The sequence below is a fragment of the Camelus dromedarius genome, chromosome 5, assembly GCF_036321535.1.
Source record: "Camelus dromedarius isolate mCamDro1 chromosome 5, mCamDro1.pat, whole genome shotgun sequence".
NCBI lineage: Eukaryota > Metazoa > Chordata > Mammalia > Artiodactyla > Camelidae > Camelus > Camelus dromedarius.
Window position 1 is genome coordinate 58,451,691 of NC_087440.1, and position 16,285 is coordinate 58,467,975.

The following is a 16,285-nucleotide window of genomic DNA, read 5'->3' on the forward strand; positions in this document are numbered from 1 at the left end:
TGTCTCTGGCTAGGTAATTTGTCACTAGGTAATTTGTCACTTTAGGGTTGTGGGAGAACCCCAATGGATGAAACATTTTAGATTTGTTTAATTCGCTAGAAAGCAGAATTGATTTTATCCTTTATCCACTGTCTAATCCTCTGTAAAGCAGAATTGATTTTATCCTTTATCCATGTATCATTCATTCATCCATTATTTATTGAGAACCTACTATGTGTTAGGCTCTGTTATAGGCACTTGGGATATATTAGTGAATGAAACAGGTTAACAAAATTGCTGCTTATATTCTAATGGGAGGAGAACAGAATACATAAATAATATATGCAATGAAGTATATAGTATATTAGAAGATGTTAATTGCGATGGAAAAAATTGAATAGTGTGAAGGGATCAGGAAGGCTGTGACGGGGGAGGGGCGATGAAATTGCAATTTTAAATAGTGGAGTCAAGATAGGCCTTATTGAGAAGGTAACCCATATTCAACACTTGAGAAGGCGAGCAAGTGATTCATGAAGATATCCAGAGGAAAAATATGCCAATCAGAGGGAACAGATAGATAGTGCAAAGGCCAGGAAGTGGGAGTTGCAATGATTTCTAGGTATCACAGGAGGCTACCATGTCTGGTGCAATGTGCATAAGGGGAAGAATACTAGGAAAAGACGTTAAATACATGCATGGAAGGCAAGGGTATCATGTAGGATCTCATAGGACTTGAGTAAAATGAGAAGACATTGAAGGGTTTTGAGCAGAGAAGTGGTATGATTTTTGTTGTTTCTTTAGTAACTTAAAACAACAACCACCTTATTATCTCTCATACAATTTATGTATAAAAAGATTTATTGCATGATCTCAAGTTTTTTACAGCAGTTAGTTCCTTAAGTTGCATAGTTCTTTGATATGATTTCAAACAGCTTAAAAATGTAAAAGTGACATTACTTCTCAGTGCTAGGCCAGAGGGAAGAGGAAGAAGATAAGGAGTAGAGCCGAGGGTGAAGGGAAGAACAGTCTGTACCTCCTGAACACTATCAGTAGCAGTGTCATCAATGCTCCACTTGCTGAGCATCTGCTGGGTTATAGGCACTTCATATATGGGGCATAGAGTCTAGTGGCAATAGGTGAAGTGACTTGTCCAAAGGCACTCTACTGGTTTTTCTACATTTGCCCCCTTGCATTTATTCCTGTCTTTTTCTGCCCTGTTCTCTGCTCTGAGAGGCTGGCCTACATAGAAGGCATTACCTGGAATTCCTTCCCCTCTGGTTTCTGGTTATTTTCAGCCAATAGGAATCACTGAAGGGGAGGGAGGAGGGAAATGTTGTGAGTATTTATATCTCTTGCTGCTTCTGAAGCTCCAGATCTTGGCAGGCTTTGGAAACACTGTTCCCTCCCCATCCTCCTTTGGGTCCAGGCGTGCTAATAGTTCCTTCATGTTGCCACTCCTTGACTGCATTGTAAAGCATCTTTTTGTTGGTTCTCTTAACCGTCTTTACACATCTGTAAATAGCCTCTTCTTTAAACTCTCTTTAGTTACAACTTTTGAGTGTGTCACTTTGTTTCCTGACAGGACCCTGAATGATATAGCCACAGAAATGACTTGGCTTAAATTTGAACTCAAGTCCTTACGTTCCATGTGTTTTTTACTGTATCTTGCTACATCTGTTCACAAAGCAGGTATGGTCTGAGATAGGGCAAATTATATTCTAGAGAATGAGAAGAGGAAAAGTAAGCTGGATAACCACATGCAGAAGAATGAAGCTGGATCCTCACCTCCTGTCATATACAAAAATTAACTCCACATGGATCCAACCTAAATATAAGAGCTAAAACTAGAAACTTTAGAAGAAAATACAGAAGTGAGTATTTGTGTCCTTAAAATAGACAATGGCTTCTTATATATGACATGAAATGTATAAGTAAAAAAATAAAATATATATAAATTGGACTTTATCAAAGTTAAACACTTCTGTGCTTTAGAGGACACCATCAAGAAAGTGGAAGCACAATTGACAGAATTGGAGAAAATTTTACAGATCATATATAAGGGACTTGTATATCTAGAATATATTAAAAATGATTACAACTCAATTATAAAAAGACAAATAACCTAGTTAAAAAATAGGCAAAGGATTTGAATTGATATTTCTCCAAAGAAGATTTACACATGACCAAAAAGCATACAAAAATATGCTCAACATTATATTCACCAGAGAACTGCAAATCAAAACCACGAGTTACCACTTCGCACCCACTAGGATTGCTAAAATAAAAAAGTCAGATAGTAACAAGTGTTGGAAAGAAGTGGAGAATCTTGACCCCTCATCCACTGCTGATGGGAATGTAAAACGGTATAGTTGCTTTGAACTATACCATTCCTCAACTATTTAAACAAAGAGTTACCACATAACCCAGGAATTCTACTCACAAGTAGAGAACTGAAAACCTACATCCATACAAAAACTTACACACAATGTTAATATTAATAACAGCACTATCTGTAACAGCCAAAGAAATGAAATAACCCAATGTTCATTAATTGGTGAATAGATAAATAAAATGTCATATATCCATACAATGGAATATTATTTGGCCGTAAAAAAGAATGAAATACTGATACATGGCACAACATGGCTAAACCATGAGAACAGTATGCTAAATGAAATAAGCCAGCACAAAAGACCACATATTGTATGATTCAATTTATATGAAATGTCTAGAATAGGGAAACCTACAGAGATAGAATGGTTGCCTGGGGGTAATGTTTGGGGAATGGGGAGATTTGGGAATGACGGCAAAGAGGTGCAGGGCTTTTCTGGGGGTAATTAAAATGCTCTAAAATTTATTATATCGATAGATACACAATTCTGTGACTATACTGAAAGCCATTAAATATATATACTTTAAATGGGTGAACTGTATGGTATGTAGAGTATAATCTCAATAGGGCAGGTTTTTAAAATTTTTGTTTATTTTTTATTATTGAAGTATAGTTAGTTTACAATGTTGTGTCCATTTCTGGTATAATGTTTCAGTCATACATATACATACATATATTCCTTTTCATATTCTTTTTCATTATAGGTTACTATAAGGTATTGAATATAGTTCCCAGTTTTTAAAAAAAGGAGATGGAAAGAGGATTTTCCCCTGATCAGCACTTATAGGAGAACTACCAGGCCTGCATTAGACTGTAGTATGAATGAGAAGTCACTTTAATTACATTAAGCCACTGAGATTTAGGGATTTATCTGAATCTGAGCGAATATACCATTTCAAGCTGAATTCTGTCCTAACTGCTTGCTTAAATTCACTAACAACTTCTAAATCACTTTTGAGTTCTCATCTTATATGACTTCTTAACAGCATTTGGCGTGTTGTCTATTCCTCCTTTGGCTTCTGCAACACTACCTCTTCAGATATTCCTCTTGCTCTCCCAATTTCAGTCACCTTTGTGAATTCCTCATCATCCCAGTTACTAAATGTGGCCTTCCCCAGTGCTCTGCCCTAAGGCTCTCTTCTTACTCCACATTCAAGGTGGTTTCATCCACTTCTACCATCACTAGGTCTCAATTACCATCACTATGCTGATGACTCACAACTTTCCCTGTTTCTCCAGAGAATAATAAGAAAACAAGACAGAATGGGCTACTGCAAATGTGAAGTACAAAGTTCTAGAGGATCTTGGAGGAGTCAGTATTGAGGAAGTTGCTTTTGAATTAATCTTAGAATGCAAATAGAGCCTTTAAAGGAAGACATGGTCCAAGAAGAGTGAACTCCAGGAGCAAAGATATGGAACTGGAGAAGGAAGGGGTGTGTTCAAAGAATGGTGAGTTCAAAAGTTTAACTGGAGTATTGCAGGGAATGATACAGAGTGATATTACTGGAACGTTAAGCCAGCCCCTGATACTGGAAAGCCCTGGAAGCTAGTTTAAAAGTCGATAATTTATCTGATAGGCATTGGTGGATCCTAGAAGGGTTGGGATGAACTTAGGAAAGAAAGAATAGAAAGCAGATGACCCATTAAGAGGATACTGCAGTCACTGAGGGGAGGAATTATGACAACCTAATGAGTTGTGGTGGCCACAGAGACAGAAAAGAGAAGACAATTCAAGAGACAGTGGATAGAGGGAAATCATAGACTTGGGGTCTGCTTCACGTGGTGAGTGAAACAAAATGGGGCATCAAAGATCACTCAGAAATGGTTAGCCTGGGTGAATAAAACGAACAGGAATTCCATACCTCTGACAATCCTACCTCTAGTTGAAAATCACTATGTTAGAGCATTCAAAAAGGAAGGCTCAAGGATCTCGCTTTCTTTACTCAAGAGTAAGGATGGTATCAGACAGCTATGGGGTATGGGCGAAAAGGGCCTCATGACTTGGGCAAGTGAACGTACTACCTTAAAAAAAATTCATCCTTTTTATGAGTCAAAAGGGACCCAGTAGATGTTGTAGACATTGCCTTCCATTCTTAATGGGAACTAAAAGTTTAACAAAGTCCTATGCAGAATCAGAGGAAATTTTACAACTAAACAGAAGTTTTTCTACCCTTGTTAAAAACTTATAGGACTCTAGCTAAGATACTAACACAGCAGAACTAGAAACTAGAAAGCAAAACGTCAATGAAAATAATTAAATATAATATAGAAACTGAGAAGGTTAGAACCACCCTGCCTACGAAGATAGATGTGTTTGCTGCTGCTGATAATTATGATATAATTCAGAAGGATAGAAGGAAAGGTGAACTTGGGCCAGTCTACCAAGTTGCAGAGGCCAGAATCCAACCGTGAATGATGCTGCCATTCAGGTCTCCCCCTTGCTCCTGGCTCATTTTCCACTCATCATCCAGAGGGATCATTTGAAAACACAAATCTGATTCTGCCACTCTTCCCTTCCTTCTCCCCACTCCAGCCACACTGACCTTCCAGCTACTCCTTGAACACACAGGACATTTCCAGCTCTAGGCCTCTGCACTGGCTATTTCCTCAACCTGGCACCTCTCTCCACACGGCTTGCTCTCTCACCCCATTCAGGTCTCTGCTAAAAGCCCTGGACAGGGAAAAGCCTTTTCTCACCTACCACCTCCATCACTTTCTTACCCTCTCTCTTGCTTTATTTTTCTTCATAACTATTATACCTACCTGATATTATATTATATGTTTATTTATTTGTGTGTAAGTCTTCTCAACTAGAATGCAAACTCCATGCATGCAGGAATCTTGTGTTTCACTACTGTATCCCCAGTGGTAATGGACTAATGCCTAGCACTGAGTAAAAATGGTCAACACATACAACACATATTTGTTAAGTGAAAGATGAGTGAATGAATGCCATCATATCTCAGATTAAAACCCTCCAATGGTTTTCCATTGCATTTGGAACAAAATTCAAATTCTTTATCCTCGCATGTGAAGCCCTGAATGATCTGGTCCCTGTCTACCTCTCCGTCTCTGTTCTATACCATATTTCTCCCTTGCTTCTTTGCACTATCTTTCAGTTCCCACATAAGACAGTCTTGGGGCCTGAGCATTAGCTATCTTCTGTACCTGGGGCCCCTCGTAACCCCTCTCTTTGAATTGTGGACTTCTTCTCATTCAGATCTCTGATTACATGTCACCTTGGAGGGCCATCCTTGACCATCTCACACCCAACATTCTATCACTCCTTATAGTATTCACATCACATGAAATTACACTATTTATTTATGTATTTACTTTTTTTGTCTTCTCTCACTAGCAGGTAAGCTCCGTGAGGGCAGGGACTTTATACATCTTGTTTACTGCAATGTCTCTGGTGCCCAGCACAAATCTAACATAGAAGTCAGTCAGTAAGTATTTTTGAATAAAAGAATAAATTTTCAAAATGGGTAAGAGACTTATAGACCTCATCAATACAAGGGAACAGCAACAGTAATTTTTGAAGAGTTTAAATTGGTTTACTTTTTATTGCTTATTTCTTTTTAAGGGAAGCTGGGATGGTTTTATGATGGCCTCTTGATTGTTGTCCTTTCTGAGGATAACATCTCAAAGAACATCCATGGCTACCATAATACACTTCTAGGTATTTGTGTCGGAAACAACATGCTGTTGATGGGTCAATGGTCTGGTCCATCAGGGCAATTACTATGTTTCCCTAAAACACTTCATTTGTATTCATGACTGATCTTTGCTAAGAAAAAACTTCCAATATTTAAGCTGTAAAAAGTTTTGTGCCTCTGAACCTCAGGGTATATTATTTAACATGATGAAAATATTATGTTGAAGAAAAGCACAAAATGGAAGAATCTACTGGAATTGAAGGAAGTAATATCAGACTCCATGCTTAAGCTTTAGGGTCTGTGGCTAAAACTATTCTAAATTAGAATTTCTCCTGATTCATAATTCACATAATTTGAATTATTCCCCAGAGTTATTTGATATTTTCCTTGTTTATTAAACAATGATGAACTGAATTCCTTTCATTTAGGATACTTTCCTTTTCCTCCGTTTCTATGTAGGATTGTACGTAATTCTTGATGTTTGTCTTATCTGTTGGCATAGACCCAACAGATGTAATAAAGCCCAGATCCTCCAGTGTTTATGGGTAGAGTGACACATGATGCCAATGGCTCACAAGATGGGGAGGGGGTGAGGGTAACCTCTTGGGATGAAAAGAACAAGGAGAAAAGCCTCAATGATAAGCTGATTCACCCTATTCTCCTGTTAATTTTATCCTTTTGTGTCATCATATGACTCCAGAGTGTGTGTGGTGTGTGTGTGGAGAGAGGAGCTGAACATGGGAGATAACTGTATAATGGGACAGGAGGCTTTCTCCCTTCTTGAATAAATGCTTAGAATGGAGCAAGTTCAGAGAAAAGCATTGCCTTAACCCCATGCTGTCAGGTGGGCTCCCAGAGATCATAAAACTCCAAGATCATGAGAACCAAATCCGAGCAGAACCCAAATGAGCCATCCCTACTGAAGAAAAATACAGAAAATTTCCTCATAATTAATGAACTTCATATCAAGCCTTTATCATCAGCTTTGTAAACTGTAATTTTCACATGAGGCATGTGCCATGTAAATGGACCTAAATGTGCTGGGGCATTTCACTCTTCTGAAGACTGGCTAAAGTTCTTCTGAACTGACCACCAGACAACCCTGGAACTCTGTAAACACAGCTGAACATACCTTACATCTTAAGAGCATCAATATCTTTATGTCATGAAATAATAGAAGGGTTTTATATGCACTGCCAGAAAGACCACAAGGATGCTTTGAGACTTAACCATGACCCTACCTCATGTTGTCAGCTGGGGTAAGTCACACTGGAGTGTGACTATTTCCATGTCACCTGTCCCACTGGAAGACAGGGACTGGTTTTGCTTGCTTTTCAACTCTAGCGCCGCCAGTGCCTAGTAGAGTGCCTGACCAGAAGAAAGTGCATAGAAAGTGTGTGTTGAGTGCATGAACGAATTTGAAAATCAGGACCTGGTACAGTGAATCTTTAAGACCATTGGAATTTATAGTTGAATGAGTCTGGGGTAAGATTGGGGAAGGGGAGGAATTGATGCTAAAGTCTTTAGGGAAACAGGATAGGAGGGACTTCCATTAAATTCTCTCTGTTCTAACACTTGGACTTACTGTATCATCAGAATATAGAGCATTCAGTCCTAATCATAAGGCTTTGGAACTGTTTTAAGAGTACAGTGGAAGCTCTTTTTCCTGAAGTGCTGAAAATCACTTTTTGTAAATCAGAAAGGTTTATAAATCACTTTTAGGTAAGGTCAGAGCACCAGCCAGTGGAGGCAGGACCTCTCATTGTCCTCTTCTTCCTGATGCCTCATGAGCAGTCGAAGCAGTGGAGATACAAATGCTTCACTTCCACCACCAGGGATGAGGTGGCACAGATAAGGGTGAGGAATCCCTGCTACCACTCTGAACTTTCACTAGGTTGCGCTTGAGAGGATGTATTGATGTGGTTTAACAACACCCTGCCTCGAGTCAGGGTGGAAGGTTCAAGTTGAAAAAAATCATAGCCTAGTGAATTCTGAAGTTCTTTTGTTCTAACTAAATAGATTCCTTAGTTTGAAAAATAAAATTGTAGGCAGAACTTCAATAAACTAAAAAGATGAAAATGACAGTGTTGAGATTGAACGGAGAGGGGAGGAGTACCCTTGGTTTAGGTTTCCTCTCACTGCCCACCCCACCCCTCCAAGGCCCTGAAGTCCACGCTGCCCCCACTCCCTTCATTGTACAGACTTGCAGCTGGGGTCAGGATGTTAAATGCCCCATCCAAGGTGGCTCGGCTGGTCTGGGAGAACAGCCAAGGTGCTCTCTCCATGATGCCTGGAGGTCAGGGAGGAAAGCTAACCTGGAAGCTAGTGGCACATCCCTCTTTGTTCTGAATAGTAGAGCCACAGGAGGATTTTAATGTCTCCAGTGTGTCATCCTAACCTCTCTACTCAAATGAAGAAAGAAACATTCTACAAAGCAAATCTGATAGGACTTCTTAAAAAAATTCCAGATTGCAAACTTTGTACAATGGGCATAAGACTGAGAAAGTTTTATGTCAATTAAATCAGTTCAATTGAGATTTAAGTATTTTGAATCCAAACTTTCATTCCTTAATGATTCAGATTCCATATGCTGGGTTTTCCCAAGGCAAGGAACCCCAGTCCCTTACCTGTTCCAGAAGACGGAGGAGTGACGGATCCTGGGCTGTCATCTTCAGGCTCTGAGACGGTGACAGTGGGGACTGTGTCAGGACTTGGTTTCAGGCAGATATCTTGCTTCTCAGGGGTCTTCTCTGGGGTGGCAGTTTCACCAGAAGGCTCGATCTCAGTCAGCGTGATTTTGACAGGGGCAGTAATCAGAGGAGCTCTGTGCTGTTCTTCAGAGATATCATCTATATATGGTGCAAATGCTGATTCTTCAAATAAATGGTCCTTGAGGATTTTCCCCGCCACAGGAGCTGGTTTCTCTGCTTCACGGGCCTCTTCAGATTTTGTTGGGATTTCAGTGTCCTTATTCTTAAAGTCCAAATCTTTGTCTTCCAACTTGGGATGACACTGCTCCTGATATTTCACCTCCTCTGGCCTACTTATGTCAATGTATTTGTAGGCTTCTGCTTTCATCTGGTCCAGGGGGTCTGCTAAGATCTTGTTCACTTCGGTAGACTCTGCAGGAGTCATTTCTATTCCAGAATCAGAACTAAATAAGCCACGAGGCTCCATCCCAGGCACGCCTGGTAAGGAGGTACGCAACTCCTCAGCGCTCTCTGAAACGGTGGAGTGGCCATTTTCCTTCTGAAGAATTCCAGTGAAATATGTAGAATCCTCCCGAGGTAGATAACACACAGAAGAAATCAGAGATGTGTAGCAGGCTCCTTCCCCCTCTTTCGCTGCTGTTGAGTAGGTATGATCCATGGCCCTGGAGACGTCTGCCGCACCTGTGAATCGAAGCAGCAGCAGTGAGTGGGCGCCTGGCTTCCGTTCTCTCTCCTGCCTCACCCACCACCCACCCTGGCCTGTGCGGACGAAGCATCCTTTCTCCTTGAGGCCTCAGAGTTCCCTCGGGGCACACTCATGCTGCTCTTCCTGGCCTCCCTGATAGCCCCCAGGTATCTTCCTGGCAACAGACCATGGAGGTTCACATAAGCTGCCACACCCAAAGAAGTTGGGGACAGACCTCAGAGGACGAGGAAGCTGATTCTCAACATCTGCTACCTCAATATGCAGTGACTTGCTCTTACTTGGTATTATTCAACAGAAGCCCTCTTTGTATCTAAAGTATTAATGACCCTTTAAACAGAGATGGAAAGATAGGCTAATTCCGATTTGTGAACACAACAGAATGGTCGATTGGGCAGAAGGGCTGTTCTTGGAGACCCAGTGAGCTGGGAGAGGCCCCAAGAGACCCTCTGGTCCAGCTCTTTCATTCAGGGACTCCTGCTGCCCATGGATTGATGCTATCTCTGCTCTTTTCAAAGGTCCTCAAAGAAAGAAACTTCCAGTTTTCAGGCAGCATCATCCCAGAGTGGTATAACCTGAAAGGAGTACTTCCCTATTTCTTCAGTTTTCCCCTCACTTACCCACCTCAGCCCATCCTTTGCCTCCCAGTGATATTCAAAATGACCCACTGGGAATTTCTTGGTTTCACTGGTGGTGCTAAGGGCAAAATAAGCTTCCAAGTTTGAGTCTATAAAATGTTTTCATCTGGACTTCGTTTTATTAACAAACCAGCCAAAAAATCATTAATAGTAAGCAGAAGAGGGAAATTCTCTATTATTTTTCTATGCTATAAAATAATGCCAGAAGGGAACATTTATTGAGGCCTTATCATGTGCTAAGCAGTGGGATTTTACCTAACTCTTACAACTATTTTCTAAATCAAGCTCCACACTCTCAAGAGATTACACACACACAAACACACACTCAGCCCTTAAGATACACTCAAAGAATATGCCAGATTAGGGCACCAACTCATAAAAGTAATAGAAGTAGTAATAGTAATATAATATTAGTAACTAATATTTGAGTGCCTGCTATGTGTCAGACCTAGTTACACGCTTTTAATCAACATTGACTTATTTAATCATCAAAACAATCCTAGAAGACAGGTACTGTTATTAGCCTCATTTTACAGATGAAGAAACTGAGACCAGAGGGGCTAAATGATACACCAAAGATCACAGAGGCAGAAAGTGGCAGAGCCAGGATTCAAACCCAAGCAGTCCAGAAGTCAGAAAACCTCCCCTAATGCCCTCTGTGCCTCCTTAGATCAGTTTGTGAAGTTTTTTTAAAAAATAATTTTGAATCAGTTTTATTACAAATAAACAGCCATTGTCTTTTTCTAGCTTTCTCGTTGGCTGCATGAGCCACTGTCAGGCCAAGAGGAATGGAAAAGCACAGAGCCTCTCTGTTTCTAGCACTCTACTGCCTCAGCACCATTGCAGGAGCTGTTTTTGCTCCTCAGAATTTTCTTCATCCAGGTACCTGCATACCTAACCCCCTTACTACCAAGTCTTTGCTCAAAGGTCACCTTCTTAAGGAAGGCGACCCTGACCACTCTATCTCAAACTGCAACCTGCCCCACACTCCATGGCAACCCTGTTCCCTCCTACTTTTCTCTACTTGTTCTTTCTCCCATAGGACTTGTCTCCTTCTAATACACCATGTAATTAACTTATTTATTTATTACTTATTTATTGATTGTCCCCCCTCACTAGGTATGCTCCATGAGGGCAGGAATCTTTGACTATTTTTTTTCACTATTGTAGCCCAAAACTGAGAACAGAGACTGGCATATAGTAGGTGCTCAATATTTGCAAAACAAAAGAAGGCAATTTTGAAGTTTAGAATAAAGCATAAATAACAATACTGTATGAGAAGGCAGGAAGGACGATTCTCCTAAACTGCTAATGACATTCACTTTATTCAGCAAGTAGACTAAGTTTGTGAGCAGTAGTTCAAACCCGTACATTTCACCTAGTCTTCTGATTATCCTTCCCTTGTATATGGCAGCCCGCTTTCCAGGTTAGACAAAAACAAAAACAAATTCAATAACAAAAGGAATAGTAGCAATGATGGGTCTTTTTGCCTACCATACATAGAACACCAAATAAAAAATATTAAATTTAAATCCATGTTTGTGCACACATCTTTATCCTAAAGGATATTTAAAGCTGCTTTCATCATATGGGCTTAGCCTGTATGTACACATCACTGGAGGCAGAGAAATCAATGCTAAGATATTTCACTACAGACATTTGGATCCTGGGATTCTCTACCACGATTACCTGGAATCACTTCCGTATGTTAATAAGTAACTGTTCACCAGAAAGTAAGGAGGGGTTCACCCCTGGATATAGATGGTCTAGAGGTGTGAGAGTAGGGGAGTGGATGCTCCCCTGGAGAACACACAGTAGGTGGTTTCCCAGGCTGTATCACAGTCATTGTATTCAACTCTCACTGTGACACTTCTATTGCAGGGGCCACCAAAGGGCTTCTGGCCCTTATCCCCTATACCTGGCATGTTACATAGCTCTCCAGCCCACTGTCCCCTGCCATCAGTTATCGCACTAAACACGACTGTCACCTGTTCAGCAACTGGCCCCAGGGCTCTGCCTCGCCTCACTGGATAATTTTTAAACTCTGCAGCCTGGCATTTGAGATGATGTGAATGCCACCTGGCTTCACAGCCCTGTCTCCACTACTCATCTCACTGACCCTCCACTCCAGGTATACAAAGCCCTTCACAGTCTCACACTCATTCTACTACCTGTCCTTCACTCTTCAATTTAAACTCTGAGCTCTGGTTAATATAAACCACACATCACTTCTCCAACACTTAATTCTTAAAATCACCACATCCAAATCTCTGCCTTTTAACCTCAAGCCAGTAAAGATAAACAGCTTTAAATGCTAGCTCCTCCTAGATGAATCTGCTGACCACACCTGTCAAGACCTGACCCCTTTCTATTGTTCTCCCCCATTTCCTGGAGCACTTAATTATACTGCTTATGTCGTATGTATGTCCATGCGTGTCTCCTTCTATCTGTCCATGTTGTCTACTGCTAACCTGTCAGTTCCCAGAGTGTGAGTCTCAAGTCTTGCATGCTGTGTTGTACATAGGAGATAACCAATACAAAATGAATAAATGAATAGACCATCAGTCAGTCAATGAGTAGACTTTTTCTATGCAGCTACTGAGAAGACTGATTGATGCAAGTTACAAAGAGGATGGTTTCAAACTGTAACATGAAAAAATGCTCTGGAATTCAAGTGATCCAACAATGGGATGGAACTGCATCTCAGGAACAAGAATGTTCTGATCTCAGTGGGCATGCAGATAGAGGCCGGCCCAGCCTCTGTCTAGGCAGGAACCAGCATTTGGTGGGAAGCTGGGTGGGATAACAGCAGAAGTCCCTTCTAACTGTCTATGATTTTTATACTGATTGGCTGCCACCATGGTCGGACACAACTTCCCTCATATCTTCCTTACCTGTACAATAGAATCCATAAAATTTTCTCTGAGGTGATGCCACAGAGAATAGAGGCTTCTCAGATGTCTAGTAATAACTGAGGGAATGAACTCTAGATTACATCTACATTATTTGAGAGACTATAAATAGAACCACCAGTTGGGAAGAACTCCTACCCTTGAAATTGTCATCTTACTAGCTTCGTGTTGCTCAGAGAACCCAGCATGAAATTGGAAGGACCCCCTTCATCATACTCTACGAATACTACAAACTAGAGGAAGAGGATCATTTGTGTAAATCACGTATTTTAAACGGGACCATGTCAGAACCCTTGTAAAAGCAACAAATAATAGAAATACTTTGAATGTGGTCATGTTCCATTTTCTCAAACTGAGCTAAATACCCTGAAAGATTCCCAAGGTTCGAAGTTACATGATTACATGGGGGCTATCAGATAGTACTCTTGAAAACAGAAAGTCCTTCTAGACAGTAAATTATGCGAGAGCAGGTCCTGTGGGATGTTGGAACTGGGAGGCACAACTGAGCCTCGAGGCTCAGGAAAACCAATTAATCCTTGTCAGTGCTTCCTGTGGAGCTGGCAGCTGCTGGGACTAAGGCAGAGAGCACAAACCAGTTGCCCTAGGCAGGATCCAATATTGTTACATTGTTAGATACAAATCCACTAAATAAAAGGGCTTTCCTTGTCTAGACTAGAAATTACTACTTTCTTTACATAACCCAGGGTTCCTCGGAACATCTGACTTCCTCATTGTCTCTGGCTGTTTCCGTGGCCAGAAGTCTTGATTTGTGTGGAGGCAGACGCACATCGAGAGTCAGCATGTGGACTCACACGTGCCCTCTCACGAGGTGGCTGGACAGGAGGGCATGGTAAATTTAAAATGGAACTGATTTTCAAATTTTCATTTTACAAGTAACTTTTCAGAAAAGTACTTAAAATAAAGGCTGAAGGATCCATAAGTCATCGTGTCTAGTCAAAAGCTAAGCGAAAGGAAGGCTGAAAATAAGCTTAAACAACTGCCATTTAATCACATGTACTGATAAAATCAGGCTTTTGTATCCACCAATGTCCTAGATCAGAAATACTAATCATGACCGAGACCAGCTCAGTAATCTCCTAAACGGTGGGTATTGTTTTATTTTCTAAAATTCTCTGCCAATACTAAGGAATGATGACTTGCTGAAGATGGTTTGACTTTTGTCAAGGAAAGTTTCAATCCTAACATCGTCATTCTCGACTCTGACGCATCCTCACCAGATTGAGCTCATTCAATTGCTGGCCTACAGCTTAGGTTTGTATTCTGGCTCTACTACTATCAGCTGTGGGACTCTGGGCAAGGTAGCCTCTCTGAGTCTCAGCTTATCCAGTTATAAAATGGGGGCAATAATAGTTCCCATCTTATTGGGCTGTTACAGGGATTAATGAGATAATGTGCTTAGCTCTACCCATGCAATAAATGAGAGCTGTGGGTTTTATAATCACCTCTATTTTGCAGGGAATACACCAGCATTTGCAATGTGTATTATCTGTCCACTGGGCACTTCATCCCTAGAGACATGTGATCAGGGTTGTTTAGGCTAGAAGAAGTTAAACATAGCCAGTCCACATTCATGTTTCCCTTAGGGGTCTGCCTTAGATGCCGAAGTTCCAGGAGTGCAAGGCCACAAGCAGGTGGTTGTGTGTTAAGTACTTTCTAGTGATGCAACTGATGGATCCTGTCATGAACATGGTGATGACTGACTTGAGTGTGAAAAGCTGAAATTTACCAAGACAACAGACAGAAAAAGAGGAGTGTTCAGTGCCCACGGATGAGAGGATGAGATTTTTCCCTTGTGGATGGAGCCCATTCTGACTCCTCAGGGTGGAGATAAGAGGTCTGTGGTTTAAGATAATACCCCTGTAACTCAATAAAGACCCACTTACTGCACTGAAGTGAAAACATAGAGAATGCCAGAAAGAAAGACTGATTATAAGAAAAGGTTTTCTTTTTTTTTTCCACTTTAATCTTTCTCCTTTATTGCAATACTGCATTTCATTATTGTTAACATGTGGTTAAGATGGTGCCTTTTTTTTTTTTAAAAAAGCATTTTTTTAATTGAGTTATAGTCATTTTACAATGTTGTGTCAAATTCCAATGTAGAGTACAAGTTTTCAGTTATACATGGACATATATATATTCTTTGTCACATTTTTTTTTGCTGTGAGCTACCACAAGATCTTGTATGTATTTCCCTGTGCTATACAGTATAATCTTGTTTATCTATTCTACATATGCCTGTCAGTATCTTCAAATTTTGAACTCTCAGTCTATCACTTCCCACCCTCACCCCCTCTTGGCAACCACAAGTTTTTATTCTATGTCTGTGAGTCTGTTTCTGTTTTGTATTTATGTTCTTTTTTTTTTTTTTTGAAAAGGTTTTCTGTGAATTAAAAGTAAAAACACCAATTATTGTTTGAATAGAGCCAACACTAACAGGTATAAGGGACATTAGTCCCATTAAATTGAAAAATATTTTAAAAGGGGGGAGCATACAAAAAATTGGAATGACAGTGGGAGTGGGACGAGACATACATGTTAAAATTCAAGAATTAAAAGTTGAAGCGAATTTGCATTCACTTTTCCCAGAATCGCTTGCCCTCAGCCTGCCCATGTGATGAATGGTAGTAGCTGCACAGAGGTTAGGCTGTGCGGCTTTTTCCCCGAAACTTCCACTCATCTTTTTTGAGTACTAAGAAATCAGCAGGCCCACAGTATGGAGGTTGTGACACATCTGACAACAGAGCCATTGATGAGGGATGGCTATGCCAGGGAGGCTCTGGGAGACTCTATGTCACCTAGAAAACATTCTCCTTCTAAAATTAAGTACCTTGTGATTTAACATGATAAATGGGTGCTGAGAAATTCAAGTACATTCATTCTTTAAAATTTTATCTATGTGATTAGTTAATCGAGTGAGAAAGGTAAGATGAGCCTCCATTCTCTAGCAAAAGACTCAAAGCCAATGCCAAGGACATGCTCGGGGATTTCATAATATGTGTAACTACTCTTTCTGTCCCCAGCTCGCTGCCTTATTTAAAGCTCGCCTGCCAGAATAACAGATTTAGCTGTCGGGATTGCAAAATTAATGTTTTATAAAAAAAATGATTCAGCAAGTTTTGGGTTTTCTCCCTCTATGAAGAGCCAGGGCTCGCACTGCCTGTGGAGTTTTCACTTTAGCAGAAAATTCTGTTAGAGGAAAAAACCTGGCCTGGCAGCAAACCACTAAATTTCTTTGACGGTTCTCAGCAGGGCCTTGGGAAGCATAAAGCT

At 40.6% G+C, this 16,285-nt stretch overlaps 1 protein-coding gene across 4 annotated transcripts in view; it reads right to left on the reverse strand.

Moving 5' to 3' along the window:
- The window catches only part of RTN1 (reticulon 1), a 349,573-nt gene that overhangs the window by 92,038 nt on the left and 241,250 nt on the right, over positions 1–16,285 (reverse strand). For all 4 annotated transcript variants that reach the window (XM_031453802.2, XM_064485998.1, XM_064485997.1 and 1 more), the window contains one exon: positions 8,658–9,422. In XM_031453802.2, coding sequence (XP_031309662.1) covers positions 8,658–9,399 — 742 coding nt within the window. In that variant the 5' untranslated portion in view covers positions 9,400–9,422. The remainder of the gene's footprint in view (positions 1–8,657; positions 9,423–16,285) is intronic.